This window comes from Carlito syrichta, unplaced genomic scaffold (assembly GCF_000164805.1).
Source record: "Carlito syrichta isolate Samal-C Ts95f unplaced genomic scaffold, Tarsius_syrichta-2.0.1 Scaffold301786, whole genome shotgun sequence".
Classification (NCBI taxonomy): domain Eukaryota; kingdom Metazoa; phylum Chordata; class Mammalia; order Primates; family Tarsiidae; genus Carlito; species Carlito syrichta.
This window is the reverse complement of record NW_007245882.1, coordinates 430,864-447,570: the sequence shown is the minus strand read 5'-3', so window position 1 is coordinate 447,570 and position 16,707 is coordinate 430,864. Positions and strand designations below refer to the sequence as shown.

Sequence of the window (16,707 nt, the reverse complement as noted above, 5' to 3'; positions counted from 1 at the left end):
GTAAAATTGGATTCTCTACTCTTTGAATTTGGGCCGGCCTTGTAACTTGCTTTGACCAAGAGAACGCAGTAGAAGCAATGCTGTGTCAGTCCCAGATTTAAGCCTTATATTGGCCTGGTAGCTTCTACTTTTAACTCTTGGGATCCAGTTGTCACATAAATAGCTTAGGCTAGAGTACAGAATACTGTGAGAGCATGTGGAGAGAGTACTGGAGGACAGGACAACAGATACAGTGAGAAACCATGTGGAGGAAAACTAGGCCTTCTCAGATCCAGGACCAGCCAAATTCCCAGTTCAATGCAGCTGCATGAGTGACTCCACTGACACCACAGAGAGCAGAAAACCTGCCTGGTCAACCCACAGAATCATGAGAAACAATGAACTGTTGTTTTGAGTCACCAAGTTTTGGGGAGATTTTTAATGTTCCAATAGGTAACTGCCCACTTTTCAACCTAAAATACTCAATCTTCTCTTAATCAATAAATAATTTCTTTTTATGCAAAAAGCCTGGGTAGAAAAACAAATAGCACCAAACAGCAGCCCCAAAATAACTTTTAAAAATCATTAAATCTGTAAGCTACCTATCATTTCATTTTCCTACTCCTTGAATGAAGTTTTTCCACATATCATTAATAATCCAAGGGCTGAGAATCTGCTTCATCAGATTTAACTGGGAAAAAATGAAGAGAAAAAAAGCTAAACTAATAAGGCAAGTAATTTCAACAAGAACAAACTTATAATTTAAAGCAAGAGAAGTTTCTGCCTTGGAAATTACTCCCTTTAGTTACACATTGCTGAAAGATTTATTCTAAGAAATGCTTTAGGAAGAAAGTTCAAATAAGTAACCTATCCTGACTGTAATGAGAATTCAGAGGCAAGTTTAATGTTAACTCATTATTGGTCCCAAACAACTTTTAAAATCTTATGTTGGTAGTGTATGTTTGAAGAGGAGTAAAAAAAAAAAATTAAGGAGTTTTAAAATAAACATTGGATTGTCCTTTTAAATTTTATGTGATATCTTCCAGGATATTTAGTAAGGAGAAAGAGCTTAAATGTGATTCTGCTCTTCCTTTTTTCTCTTCACAATAAGGTAGCCCATGTAGCCTCACCAAGTTTTCAGATGCCCAATATGTATAAAATCAAAGAAATGTGATTTTTAAGAGGTAAGAACAAAGCCCCTATATTTTTCTGAAGCCTACCTTCATATATTTTCCTTTCCTAATGTTTTAGAAAGTCATACAATAAACCATTAATAATTCCAAGACAATTTAATATGAATTAAATACTTCATTTAATATGAATGCAAAAATAAAACGGAAAAAAATATTAGTCACCATTTATACACAAAGTATATACTTTACTTTTAAAAACAAAACTGATCACATTAGTGAACAAAGGCATATTAATGAAGACTTGAAAAATCAGTGTTGTCCTTCTGATTAAGGAATCTACCCATAAATTAAATAGAATACCTTCTGAAAAGAATCTTCATCTGTTATATCATAAACTAAAATAGCTCCATTTGAATCTCTGTAGTAAATTGGACCCAATGCATGGAATCTCTCTTGACCTGCTGTATCCTAAATAAAACATCAAATGATTATTAGATCAGAAGAAAAATACACATCTGCTATTGAAACTGCAGTGAACTTTTGATTAATTGTAAAGTAGGACATAAAAAGTCAGATAACCCCAAAACACCATTAAACAAAACAGATTACGAACAAAATTTTAAGTCAAATTATAACCAATACGTAATGCTTTACTATCATACAAAGGTTACTTTAACCCTCCCAGCAAACTCTCCAACCCCACTGAAAGAAAAAGTTCCACTGCTAGAGGTTCAGAATGGCACAGAATAGGCCCTACCCTCAATTTAGGTTCCCCAAGCAGGGAGAAAAGACAGCAAAAGAGAGCATATTTCAAAACCACCTTACAACAAGTATTCTACTACATTTCCCGGGATCTATTCTCTACCAGTCACTCCCTTAGAAGGTTGGAACATGGAGATGTGAGGGGGGGGGAAGGCCAGGCAGGCTGTCCACATCCTTGTCCTGCCTCTGAAGTAGAATCCCTGAGTTGACCCTTCTCTAGTTGAAAAGTGATGACAGCAATATTCAGATACACAATTGTATTCCAGATATAATTCTTAATCAGATTTTAAAAAAAGTTTTGGCTATATCTTCAGCTAACTAAAAAGAAAAAAAAGAGGCCTCCACTTACATAGTTGGAAAGATTAACTTACCCATATAGCAAGGTTTACTCTTTTCCCACCAATATTTAACTTCTTTGTTAAGAATGACGCCTAAGAAGAGAAATATACATTAAACAATGTTTGACATAAAATAATGTTCCTTAACAACTATAAATGAATGAGTCATCTCAAGGTAAAACTTAAATTATCATGGAGAAACAGGAATCGCTGAGTTTTAAATGACCAAAATCACTTTCTTTGAAGACAGAACACTGTTTACATTTTTATCTTTAAAAAAAATAATGTTTTATGAACACAAATTATGAAAAATACATAGAATATGGTAAGTACTTTTTGTTCTTTTTTTTCTTCTATATATGTAGAACAAAATTTTTCCTAGAGCATGTAATTTGACGCCACTTTATCTACTTAGAGAAACAGTATAAAGAGTTCTAAGAAAAATATTTTACTTAGAATAAGTAGTTTACTTATTGTGTAAATATAAATATTATTCTAAATAATTCTGCACTTATTTCATAACTCAACTGTTTACCATATGAGGCAGGGTCCAAAAAATCCAGAATTTATTTATAAAAAATTGTGTATTTATTCTTACATGTTTAAGCTTCAGTCACCTTCAAACTACTCTTCACTTGGTGCAATACACCTACTGAGATGCTTCCTTCCACTTCTCAAAACAGTTTTTGAGCTTGTTAATTTTGACACCTTTTAGCACTTACACCATTTTTGTTTCACCTCTTCCACAAGGCAAAATGTTTCCCTTTGAGGACTTTTTTTCATTGGGAATACAAAAAAAGTCGCTAGGGGCAGATCAGGTGAATAGGAGGGTGGGGAATAGGGGTCAAGCTATTTTTGGTCAAAAACTACTGAATACTTAGCATGGTGGGGGCAGGTGTGCTCATAAATCACCCACCAAGAAATCGGCAAACATGTTGAAAGAATCTCCAATAAAAAATTCACTGAAGCATAATACAGCTTCTCACAACACTAGCTGGTATACTGGTACTGTCAGGTTCCTAGAACACTCACCTAGTAGGAGAAGCCTGTACTACAAAGGGTCCTACCCTCCAAAAATATATATATAAATAATTTCGGGTTTTTTGGGGGGCCCTGTAGTATAGTCAATAATTATTCTAAGTAAAAATGTCACAGACATGAAAGGGCATGGTTCCAGTCTTTAAGGAGCTTATTATTCTATTGAAGAAATAAAAATGTAAAGAGAATTATAATTCCACGTGATAAGTGTTAAAATAAAGGGTCTTGCGAAGTGCACTATAAGGATAGCAATGAGAAAGAAAGTGTAACGCTTGCCTGGATGAGTCAAAAAAAAGGCTTCAGAGGGAAGCCTCTTTTTTTTTTGAATTGGTGTCTCACTCTGTCGCCCAGGCGAGAGTACAGTGGCACACTCACAGCCACCCCAGCAATGACCTGCTGGGCTGTGGTCATCCTTCCGCCTCAGCCTTCTGAGTAGCCAGAACTACAGGTGCGCACTACCACACCTGGCTATTTTTTTATGTATTGTAGAGATGAGGTCTCGCCAAGTTGCCCAGGTGGGTCTTGAACCGTGGACTCGGGTAATCCATTTGTCTCGACCTCCCAAAGTGCTGGGATGACAGGCTGAGTCACTTAGCCCAGCCATGATCTAATCTTTAAGAGTAGTAGGGCTTTTCCTGATAGATGGTGAAGGCACTAAAGCCTGAAACACATAACCTCGCCCCATGGGAAAGTTCAAATTGGTACAGTCAATGTCAGAGATGAGAGGACATAATCAGGGAAAGGCCGAATAAAAAGTTCTAAAATTCCATGTCTAAAAGTATGGACTCTACCTTCTGGGTCCTAATAAAACCTGTTCCAAGACAGTAGACATGCATTTAAATACACACATACATTTTACTGTCAGGTGCATTTAGGAAATGCTATATATTGTTCTTTGTACATTCACAATTCACATTTGCACAATAGGATTCTGCCAAAAAGAAGTATAGCTAACTGCATTTATATAAGCACTTCCCAAGCTCATTTGAACTATTTTTCAGAGTTTCTTCTGTATAGCACTGAACTTTTTCCCTGGAGAAATACCTAATTCATCTTACAGAATAACTGTTAAGAAATATTACTACTGACAACAGAGAATCACTGAAGGGTTTTAAGCAGTGGGAAAACAGAAGATCTATATTTTAAGAGAATCAGTATGGGATAGGAGGGAAGGTTGGACTAAAAAAGACAGGATAAGATCTAAGAGAAAGGATGCTATTACAAAGCTGGAAAGAAAAACAAAGAAGGCCTGAAGTAAGATCATGAAGATAGGAAAGAAAGAACAGAATTAAGAGTTATTGAAGAGGAAAAGTTCTCAGAATCCAGTCAGCTGCCATGTTTTAAAAAGGAAGATAATTGAGTTCAGAGATATATGAAGTAGCCATATTTAGGTATATGGAAGAAGAAAGTGCAGAGAAGAAAGGTGAAACAGAAAAGGCTAGGATGATGAATCACTGAAGGAGAAGAAACCTAGATTTCAGGAAGGACTTTTTGCTATGGGCATACCAAGGAAAATTAGAACTAAGCAAGGCCATGGGATGTTAGCAATTAACTAAGAAGACCACAGATAAATAGCAGAGCTGGGATCAAACTCAGGAATACTACTCAGGCCCAGGCTATACTACTTAAGAGACTGTATTAAATAAGACAAAAATTGTACAGAAAAGGGTAAAAAAAAAAATTAAATGGGAAAATGACAAAATAAATAACTTGGAAAATAAAAAGGCCAAATATATGCTCGACAATAAATGTGAATAAAGACCTCTTCTCATTCATTACAGCATAGCAGCTAAGAATATGAACTTTAGAACAGAACTTTGGATGTGACTCTCAGCTTTGCCACATATGATGAGCTGTGTAATTTACTTGAACACAATCATTTTTACAGTTTCAATATCGTTGCCATATAAAAGAAACTCAAACTCTGAATCCTATCCAAATATTTAATAGATAGGTCAATTTAAATGCCTCTCTTTTTCAAATATATTTAAAACAACCAATCTTCTTTCCAAAATAGGCATTTCATTCTGACTTTAGCATTTTGATCACATTTTCCAAGTCACTGAAGTTTAGAACCTTAGAAATATCTTCTTTCTCCCTCATCTGTCCATATCCCCCCCCCACAAAACCTACCAAGCCTCATATTCATATTTCCTCTGGGGGAGGGTCTATGGCCACCAGTCTCATACTATGTCATAATGTAAACACCTCTGGTCTCACCTCACATTCTGCTTTGCATGCCAAATTATCTTCCGAAAGCTTCCCTGCTTTAGGAAAAAAAAATCCTACAACCATAAAAGAGTTCCCTAGGAATAGGTTGTCAGCTTTAATACTTATGCTTGAACAACATCCCTGATGGTAGAAACGTTGTGGAGATTTCTCAGCAAAGAGGAGTGCATGAGAGTTGGTAAAGTTTCCTCATTTTCTTTCTACTACCCCCCCCCCGAAAATTATCACAACCCCTCCCAGTTTAAAGGACAGTATTGAGTCTCTCACGGATAGGGCAACCCCTTTGGGGAACTTTTCTGTCCTCTCAATAAATCCTGCTTTCTCACTTTAAAAAAAAAAGAACCATGGATATACAAAATTTTATGGAAAGAATACTCATCACAGCATTGATAACAAGGAAAGACAAACACAGTAAAATAACCTAGTGTTCATCAATAGGTAATTAGTGGCCAGGCGCAATGGCTGACGTCTATAATTCCAGCACTTTGAGAGGCTAAGGTGAGAGGATTGCCTGAGTCCATGGGTTTGAGACCAGCCTGGGCTACTGGGTGAGACCTCATCACTACAATAAATAAAAAAATTAGCCAGGCATGGTGGCGCAGGCCTGTAGTTCCAGCTACTTGGAAGGCTAAGGCGGAACAATCACCAGAGCCCAGCAGGTTGAGGCTGTGGTGGCCGAGAGCGTGCCACTCTGCACTCCAGCCTGGGTAACAGAGACTCCGACTCAAAAAGAAAAAAAAAAGGTAATTAATAAAAAAATACAAATGTGACTTCTCCATGCACTAAAACTACATGGTCATTTCTATTACTACTGCTAATACTAGCTAACATTTACTGAATGCTTATTTTCAGTCAAGTACTGTGCTAAGCATGTTTTACAAAATAATTCATAAGCTTCTCCTTTATAAAATGTTGAAGAGTCCATATCTATAAATAAAAGTTTCAACACCTCATCTTTTTATCTAAAGAGCTTCACAATTTGTTCACATCTATTTTACTAGGATAGCTTCCAATAATTCTTTACTTATTCTCCAACTTATATGACTTATTTATATTCCCTCCAATTCTCCTGTACATAAAATTTCTCTGTAATTTGGATCTATTCTGTATTCTCTAGCTAAATTTCACCTATCCAAATCCAGCTCATGACTATATTCTTCTTCCTTTAATTTTCAAGTTTTCTTATATTATACATACAATTCACATGCAATTTATCTACTTGCAATTTTTGGGAAACCTAATCTGTATTTACTGTAGTATGTACTGTTTTTACTGTAAAGTTATCTTTTCATGGGTATAAGTATTCTATTAACTAGACTACACGTTTTTATTTAACACTTTCACAGTGCTTACAATGAAATGGGTAGTATTCCAAGAGCTGCTCAAATATTAACTCATTTAATTCACAAGTGTCAATAACACACTGTGAGTCAGATATAGTTATGATCCAAGTATGACAGATGTGGAAAGAGGCACAAACAGGATATGTATCTTGCCCAAGGTCACACAATAAGGGACAAGAGTGAGATCTGAATTCAGGCAGTCTAGTTTCAAGTATGAAATACAACCACTATATTATGGTACTTCCCAGACCAAGAAGTGAGCTCTCCAACACTTCTTTAGTAGAAGAAAAGAGGGGAATAATAGTACCTCTGCCTATAATAGACAGTCAAATATTGTTATTGTAGATAAACACATCTATAATGTGCCCAGGTAAATCAATGCACGTACAACTCGATTTATGTAACAGATGTTCTCTTAAATTTTTCCTTATAAATCATATTATTTCAATACAAATCAAAATAATCAAATAATATGTGATGCACAAGAAAAACATTATCATCAAAAGATCCCATTAAATCTTTTTCCTCTTCATAATAAAAAAGTAAGTCCTAGTCTATGGATTATAAAGCATCTCATTTTATTTACATCCTAAGTATTTAATATTTGACAGATATTTTCTTCAAGAGTAAACAAATCTGTTTTCTAAAAATATAACTATACTTGAGAATAAAGCTGAAAGACTGAACACAATATCAAGATAGCAGCCAACAATCAAAAGGCTGAAATTTGTCTTTACTTTCTAATCATTGTTATCAGGCACTCTTCATTTGGCCAGACTATTGATTGAGATGCTATTAGTGGTTATAATATTTAACTCTGGGGCACTGGAATAGTTCTTAATTCTGTTACTTGGGGTGGGAGAAGAAAGTAATCAAGAACTTCTTTAAGAATCTGAAGAAAGCCATGGACCTACTCACCCCCACCCCCCGCCAAAAAAAACTGCTCATATGCACATACCAAAAACAATTTCCACACACTTCCAAGAGACTTATAAATACCTGGCAATATCTCAGAAGAGAACCCCCAGTCTAAGAAGGGGAGAAGGGAAAGGGACATTAAACAATGGCAATTCAAAAGGTTCTAGGACTATAGGAAGGGGGGGGAAATGTACATACTATGTGTCAAGCATTGTGCACATTTAACACTTGGAAAACCTCTGGAAAGTAGCACTATTTTACAGTTGTGAACCTGAGATTTAAAGAAATACAGTGACTCACTCAAGGTCAGTCAACTCATCCGGGTGCTGCAGCAAGTGAAAGCCTGTCTGAACCCATAATGCTTTTTCCATTGCACAGAGCTGCCTATTCTCGATCATACACATATTGCTTAACTGGACACTCCTCCACTGGGACAGTAAGTGTTCCTGGATACCAGCTCATCTCCCAAAATATTCTCAGGGTAGGCACAAAATAACAAGGGTCAAAGTAATGGCACGTTTTCCACTCTACTTTTCCAAATGCTGAATTACAGCTTTTAATACCAATGAGGTTCATCTTACAAACTTTAGGGTATTAAAAAAATTAACAATCTTATTAGCTCAGAAGGTCATCTGTCATTTGTACCTGATTCTTAGTTACCCAACATCTTATCCGAAACGTAGTAACAAACATTTTTTTAAATTCTATTTTTAATAAAATCTCCAGGTAATCACAGGGATGAGGAAAAAAATTCAAATTTAAAAATGTAAAAAAGTATTATAAAAGAGAAATAAGAAAAAAATTATAACTTTTTATAACTTGTTTAACTGATTTTTTTTTAAATTCTGTTAGCCAGATCATTTGCTGTGCTTGCTAATTACTGTAACTGGCAAAGCAAACTACCTAAAAAGCAGTATTATATAACTATAAGGCATTTGTTGAAAGCAATATAATAACTGAATAGTGAACAAATACTTTTCTGTCTTTATCTATTATCTACCAAACTTTCAGTAATGGGGTAAGAGTATATGTATGTGTATGAGTGTATGAGAGAGAGAGAGAGAAATGGTTGCATTATTTTTGCTAATCACTAACACTGGGGCAAACTTAAGTATTTAAAGTATAATGTACAATTATTAAAAAATAATAAAAATAACCTATTATCCTTTCCAGACTTAAGACATGACAGAATTCAGGCATATAATTTATAAAATTAGCCCTCTGTAACAAGACAATAAAAATTAGCTATCAGAAAACTAAACTAAAAATAGAGAAAAACTAAACTGGGTGTGTGAACAGTTCTGTGTTTCCTGTTCTTAGTTTCTAAAAAGAGGGATTACAATCACTTTAAAGTCCAAACAAAGACTTTCAAAAGGAAAGTGAAAAAAAGTCACTTCTAAGGAGTAGCTCAAAGCACAAAGCAGAAAATGCCAGTCAGATATGGAAAACTTATACCAGGGATGTCAAAAAAATGTGTTGGAGTCTCACTCTGTCACAGAGCCTGGAGTGCAGCGTCAATCTGATGGGCTCAGGAGATCCTTCCGCCTCAGCCTTCCAAGCAGCCGGAACTACAGGCACGTGCTACCATGCCCGGCTAATTTTTGATTTATTGTAGAGATGAGGTCTTGTCAAGTTGCCTGGGCTGGTCTCGAACCCACAGGCTCAGGCAATCCACTCGCCTCGGCCTCCCAAAGTGCTGGAATTACAGGCTGAGCCACCAAACCCAGTCACAAAATGCATGTTAAGAGATGTTTGCCATAATCAGAAGTATCTGAATGCCGATGGTAACCACTTTGAGCACCTCCTGTAACTGCAGAATTCAAACGTGACTTGTATTCATCTTTTGTTCTTGGTGTATGCTGAATATTACAATTTTAATACAGTTTTTCCTGTCTTAAAATGTATACTTTTGGGGCACCCTCTGTGTATTAGAGATTTATGACCACAATTCAGAAAAATTCTTTTATTAAAAAAAATTAAACCATCCTTCTATAGCCCACATGCATCCAGTAAAATACTGAGGGGAAAAAAATTGTTTTTAATCTTCAAATATTATACTGTATAAAGATACTGTAATAGGCCGGGCATGGTGGCTCATGCCTGTAATCCTAGTACTTTGGGAGGCCAAGGCGGGTGGATTACTTGAGCCCAGGAATTCGAAACCAGTCTGGGCAATGTAGTGAAAACTTGTCTCTACAAAAAAAAATTTTGTTAAATTAGCTGGGTGTGTTGGTGGGCAACTGTAGTCCCTGCTACCATGGATGCTGAGGTGAAAAGATCACCTGAACCCAGGTCAAGGCAGCCATGAGCCATGAGTGAGCAGTCATGATCATGCCACTGCACTCCAGACTAGATAACACAGTGGACCTCGACACACACACACACACACACACACACACACACACAGATATTGTAATAAATTGCCTGAATCAACAATGATGTGGCTTTCAGAGTTACTTAGAAGATATCTCAGACATTCAAAATATTAATCTTATCAAGATTTCTAGACCAAAGGCTATGACACAAAGTGTAAAATTACTAGAGAACCTGAATACCAGGTCTTGCCCGGAATCAAGGTTGCTTTTTTTTTTTTTTTAAAGAAAAAAAAAAAATTAGATTTAGCTTAAGAAAAAAATAGTACACCATTTCTATTTGTGGGATCCAGAAATTTAGTCCAAGTCTTAGTTTCTCCATTTGCCAAACTGTCAAGTTACTACCTGACCCTGCCAACCTTACAGCACTACTTTGCTAATCAAATGCCAGGCACCTACCCTAGATTTCAGGAGGTTGATAGAACTTCACAGTTAGAATTCTAAAAGGAAGAAGGACTGCTGGTTCTGATTATAAATGTTACCCTTTACAGAGGAGATTAGTCAAAAGCAAAAGAAGGCACTTTAGAGTGTATAATCTTCAATAAACACCTTCAATAAGGAAAAAAGAGGTACATCACCCAGGAGCATAAATAGGACACACCAAAGACAGAAGGGAGTGACAACAAAATAGCACAATCCTTTAAGAATAAAATCAAGAAAGGTAACTGATGGTTAAAGTACCTTACTCATCTTTACATTCCCCACCTAGTACGATCTTTGACATATAACAGGTATAAAATAAATGTTTCTTGAATTTAATTGCTTAGATTCAACCATATTGCCTTCAGAATAACTATCTTACTCCAATTGTCTTTCTTGTTTCTGTCAAGTTTACTAAAGTCTCAAATAAGCGAGAAAATAACACAAGAGAACTTGGGGACTCGATATATAATATAAAGTTCAGAGAGCTTACCTACAAAATTACTCCTTAAGTACCAGTAACCTTGGAGAAGCTTTGAAAAAAAGAGAGCAGTACTAAAACACCAAAGTATGGCAAACATCATAATTTTCAAAAAATGAAAAGTGAATTCCAGAAATGTCAATCCCAGTCAAAAATCTAGAATAATTAAACATTTTTTTAAAAAAAAAATATGGGGTCTCAAAAGAATTAATGTCAAATTAAGTCATTAACTTTTTTGACTGTGTTATCATGAAGAAAGAAACAAACATAAATCACGTACCATCTGTCCATTCAATAGCAAACACCTATTAAACAAACATGTGCCAGGCTTTGTACTAGCAGCTTTATATATGATAGCTATCTACAAGCAGGACACCCCCCAAAAACAAAATTATCTTTTGAAGGATGGGTCCCTTGTAGTACAGGCTTCCCCCACTAGGTGTTTTTGGAACCAAACCCATTGCCATCAGTGTAATAGCTAGTGTTATTGTGAGGCTGCGTTCGACTTCAGAGAATTTTTTTGGAGATTCTTTCAGTGCATTTGCCCATTTCATGATAGGTGATATACCTGCACACTCCTTGCTGAATGTTCAGCAGTTTTTGACTAAAAATGGCATGACCCCTGTGCGCTATACTCCCTATTCATCTGATCTCGCCCCAAGCAATTTTTTTTTTGTTTTCTCAGATGAAAAAAGTCCTTCAAGGGAAACATTATGTTGATATGGAAGAAGTGAAACAAAAAACAGCAGAAGCACTAAAAAGGCATCAAAACTGACAAGTTCAAAAACTTTTTGAGCAGTGGAAAAAAGCATCTCGATAGGGGTACTGCATCAAAAAGAGTACTTTGAAAATAACTGAAGTTTAACATTTAAGAACAAATAGACAATTCTCTTATAAACAAATTCTGGGCTTTTTGGGTCCCCCACGTATATATGCCACATAAAAGTCCTATGAGTGAGGTACTCCTGTTTATAGATAAGGAGCCCATTTATAAACAAGACGTTAGAATATCTTGCCAAAATCACAAAAGCTATGAAGTGGCAGTCAGAATTCAAATCCAGGTCTACTTCAAAGTCCTTTCTCTTCTACCACACCATATGGGCTCCTAATAGATCTGGGTACTACAAACATTTGACAAAGCATCTCATGATAACCTTGTGGGCAAGACAGACGTGGCTAGGGTAAAAAGGAGAACTGCAAAGCTGGTTAACTGTTTAAATTTTATCAAAAGCATTAATATGTACAATATTCCATTAACAAATTGTGTTTCTCAAGCAAGGGTAAAGACGAGTGGATGGCCTGTGGCTCATCATAATCTGAAAAAGACCCACCCTAAGATTCTGCATGCACCTCTGGCCATGCATCACTGGACTACAGCAAGACTTGCTGCAGAGGTTTGAACTGGACCCTCTCTCCCTTTTCTTTCAAAGTTTTTATTAATGACCTGATGAGAACACAAAAGGCATTGGTACCAAATCTTCAGATGACAAAGTCAAAAAGTAGCTAATGTAGGCAGTAGGTCCCATGCCTTTTTCTTCTTTGCATGTCCAAGACCCCAGGCAGTGCCTAGTCCACAGAAGCCCAGTTACTGTTTCGTGAATTACAGAAAAAAGATTTAAAATGACACTAAGAGGCTTTAACCATTGGAGCAAATCTATTAAAGCCAACTTTAATGGGTTAAGTACATTAGAACAAAAAACCCTACAAAATCAAAAAAGAATTGTAAGGATATAATGCCTTTTTAAAAAAAGCAATTAAGACTAAGTTGTTTTTATTTTTTAGTAAGAGCAAATTCAACATGTATCAATGTGACAGCTGCCAAAAAATCTCATAGCATCTTTTCTACTTCAGTGTTGGGAAAGATTTATCAACAGGGGAGGGTGAAGGCCTGCATTTCTCTGTATAGTTCAGACCATACCTGGAATTATTTCTTCAGCTCAAGGCACCACACTTTAAGGAAAGAAGGACAATTATTAAATGGTAAGTGTCTAGAAGAGACATCAATATAGTGAAAGGATTTAAAACAATGTCACTAGAGATCCAGTTAAAGGAACTGGAGGTGTTTACCCAAGACTCAAAGGGATGCGATAGCTATCTTCATCTATCAGAAGGAATGTAATACAAGACACTAAGATTTAGAGGACTGGAAACTACAGAAAAACTTAACAGAAATTAGACCTGTCTAAAAAAGAAATAAGCCACCTTAGGACACAGTGAGTTTTCCACTTTCTACGACATCAGTTCATTTTACCTCCAAGATCTTAAAAAAGTGAGCAACCACTTGACTGAACTATTGAACAAAAGACTGAAATAGTGAACCACAAACTATCTTAAGTTCCTGTCAGTTCTGCAATTCTTTGAAATATGAATACACGGGAGTGTGTTTTGCAAAACACAAAGTATTTTACAAAGAGGGGTAGTTTGTTTACAAGAAAAAAAGGTGACCGCTCCCTCTCATATCTTGAGATTATCTTCTCCCCATTTGGAAATTTAAAGGACACTAGGTTGTATCTTACAGGTCACACAAATTTCTCTGAAAAAATTGTTAAGCTGAGATGAACTGGACAGCTAAGAGAAAGAGATTAGATACAGTGCTTTTCCCATATGTTAATATATAACAACCCTCAAGTCTGTAATATAAACTAGATACTGACTGTGTGAGTCATTTATTTATTAAAATCAGAACTGCTATGCTTTTAATACTGGAGATCTACCATAACTTCATCCTCTCCTGTGGGGATTGCAGTGGCTTCTCTCACATATTTAAAATCTTGAGTCTGCTTTTAGCTCTGAGAATGTTTTAGAAATGTATAGTGAAAGTGTAACAAGATATCAATTACAATAGTTTTCTCTTTAATCTCATGTCTTAGCACAAAGAAAAATGCTAGAGGGGTTGTTTACCAATATCCAGAAGCAGTGTGACTTAATTGCTGAAAATCTAAAGGCAGATGGGGTCTAAATATGAGCTTGGGACCACTGTACCATTGCCTTTTGGCAACATGACCACCAGCAAGTTACTCAACTAAACCCGTTTCCTCACCTGTAAAATGAGACTAACTATCCACTAAACTATCCACTTCACAGACTGTTATAAGAATTAAATGACAAAAGGCAAGTTAGAATTCACTAAATGTTAGCTATTGTTTTTACTTACTAAATGAATTTCCAAACTTCAAAATGATCATAGTATTTATCCTATGAATTTCCTTGATCTAAAACACAAGGCTCTCACTAATGACACTCAATGATAACAAGTCACTATTAAAATCTTGTAAGTGCTCTTGTACAATTATTTTTTTTAATGCAGTTTCTTAACATTCACTTTTTCAGATGTTTCACATAGGAGTGAAAAGAGGAGTAAAAATAGAACATGGAATCAGAACCAGAGCATCTTTGTAAATTCTAGACTCTGTAGTTTAATAATAGCATCAAACATCAAATGTCACAACAATTAGGAGATTATGCATTCTACTAAAGTGTCCATGTTCTTGCACACCACAAAATTACTAATTAAGATCTACTGTGCAAATTAAGCAGTAATAATAGAAAGTGTACACTGGACCAGGTCGTGAGTGCTTTTACATACATTTATCCTGACAACCCTATGAGCTAGATACTACTATTATGGTTATTCTAACAGGAGAGGAAACTTAGGCACAGACAGGTTAAGTAATTTACCCAAGACCACACGGCTAGTTAAATGGATGAAGTGAGCTACGAACCTAGACAATTAGGCTGAAACATCCACTAGACTTTACTGCCTCTGACCAAACAAGTCAAATTAGGAGGGCATATTTCTTCTAACACATGATAACTGATTTCTCTGGGAGAGTGGGGAGACAACAACTCCCTCAAATGCGTGGCTTCATTCTAATGATTACGTTTTGACACCTTTCCGACGTAACGGCAGCAAAAAGCTGTCCTTTTATTACGAGTAAAGAAAATGAACAGCAGCAGAGGCTAAGCGTTTAGTTTGGGGACCAACTCCGGGCCGACAGTCACATGATGTTTCAACGCGGGTCGACAGAGCTCGCAGAAAGACTGACCCCGCAGGCTGCAATGCAACTGCGTAACTCTGCTCGGCAAGCGGTCATTTCAAAAAATAACCTCCAGAGACGGCTGTTTTGCCGTTCCAGTGACTCGAAGACAGGACAAAATGGAACTTGCATAAACACTTAGTCATCAGCAAGCGCCGAAGTTACAAATCACCTAGTTCGCAAAATCAAATTCGCAGCTAAGTTCTTGATCCCGAAAGAAAGAAAAGGGGCTAGCACTCGGAAAGTGGAGTGCTGAAGACAACCTGGGGCCCAAGCGGAAGCGCATCGAGAGGGGGAAAACTAGACCGCGGCCCGGGACTCCACGACGTGCGCAGTCACCAAGGGGGGATGTGGAGGGACTTTTCAGGGCCTTTCCACTGCCCTCCCAACAGCCTGTCCTTACGTTTACCGGCTGCCCTGACCCGGCGAGTCCCCAGGGCGAGTTCGGAAAGGCGATCAGAAGGCGGAGGAGACAGGCCTGCGGTCTGCCAGCCCAGATCCAGGGGGCCGAGGCGGCAAAGTCCTCACAGCCCCGAGGGGTAGGGGCCCTGCGACGCCACCCCCGCTCCCCGGGGTCCGCACCTGCAGAGTGGTGATGTGCTTGTCGTTGAACTTGTTCTCGCAGTAGCGCAGCACCAGCGACGTCTTCCCCACGCAGCCTTCCCCCAGCAGCACCACCTTAAACGAGTAGGCTCGGCCCGCCGCCGCCCCGCCGCCGGCCGCAGCCATCCCGTCGCTTCCCGGCCGCCCGCGTCCGAGAGTCGCGCAGCTCTCCCTAGAGCCGCGGCAGCGCCTTCACAGCAGCGGCAGGCTCAGCCCCAGCCGCGCCGGCCCCAGCGACCCGAGCGCCGTCTCCGCTCTCTCCTCGCGGCGAGGCCTGGAAGGGCCGGGGAAAGTCCGAGAATGAAGGGCCCCGGCCACCACGTCAGGCACCGCAGGAAAGCCGAACGGCGAACCTTCTCCGCCTACCTCTAATGGCGTCTCCTTCCTCCTACGTCACACTTCGGGGCACGTGACCGCCGCGGCCGGGCGGCCCCTGGGACTCGGCCCAGCAGAGCCTGCCCGGACGTGGGCGGGGCTTCTGGGCCTCTTCCAGGGGTGGAGTTGGACGCGAGTCGAGCGCGACGGGCGGTTTAGGCTCCAGCCCCGCTGTCTGCGAGCTGCCGCCGCTCTGCAGTTGCTGGGAGCCTGCGGGAGTGGGGAACCCGGAGTTTGAGGCAAGCCCGGCTCTGGTGGAATGGAGTGCCGAACATCATGGTTCTCGCCCAGGGCATGTCCACAAGACTAATGACCTCTCACACCAGGGGTCAGTGTAAGCCAAATCTTGCATCTCTTTCTCAACGATCCCAAATCATAGCTATTGAACGCCTTTCAGTTGTCCCCGACTCCGATCGCCTGGTCTACTATTCATCTTTCAAGTCTCAGCTTAAACCGGAAAGGTTTCCCTGATCACCCAATCCTTATCCCCAGCCTTCCTCCCTTTCACCTCCCCACTGAGTTAGGTATTTCATGACTACTGGTATACTGGCTTACCGCAAGCCCTGGAAATTACTATGCTAAGTATTTCTTTATCCTCTTGAGGCTGTGGGTTTGTTAAGGGCAAGGTCTGTGCAAGCCCAAGTGTCAAACACATATACTAACCCCCCTCTAAATATTT

General features: G+C 38.5%; 1 protein-coding gene across 2 annotated transcripts in view; it reads right to left on the bottom strand.

The window, feature by feature from the left end:
- The window catches only part of RAB21 (RAB21, member RAS oncogene family), a 33,076-nt gene extending 17,004 nt beyond the window's left edge, over positions 1–16,072 (bottom strand). The window contains exons 1-4 of one of the 2 annotated variants that reach the window (XM_008055238.1): positions 16,020–16,072; positions 15,633–15,927; positions 2,246–2,305; positions 1,473–1,580 (exon numbers count right to left, since the gene is read on the bottom strand). In XM_008055238.1, coding sequence (XP_008053429.1) covers positions 1,473–1,580; positions 2,246–2,305; positions 15,633–15,779 — 315 coding nt within the window. In that variant the 5' untranslated portion in view covers positions 15,780–15,927; positions 16,020–16,072. Of the gene's footprint in view, positions 1–1,472; positions 1,581–2,245; positions 2,306–15,632 lie in introns of both variants that reach the window. The other variant, XM_021710992.1, reaches the window with a different exon arrangement.
- Positions 16,073–16,707: the final 635 nt, after the last annotated feature.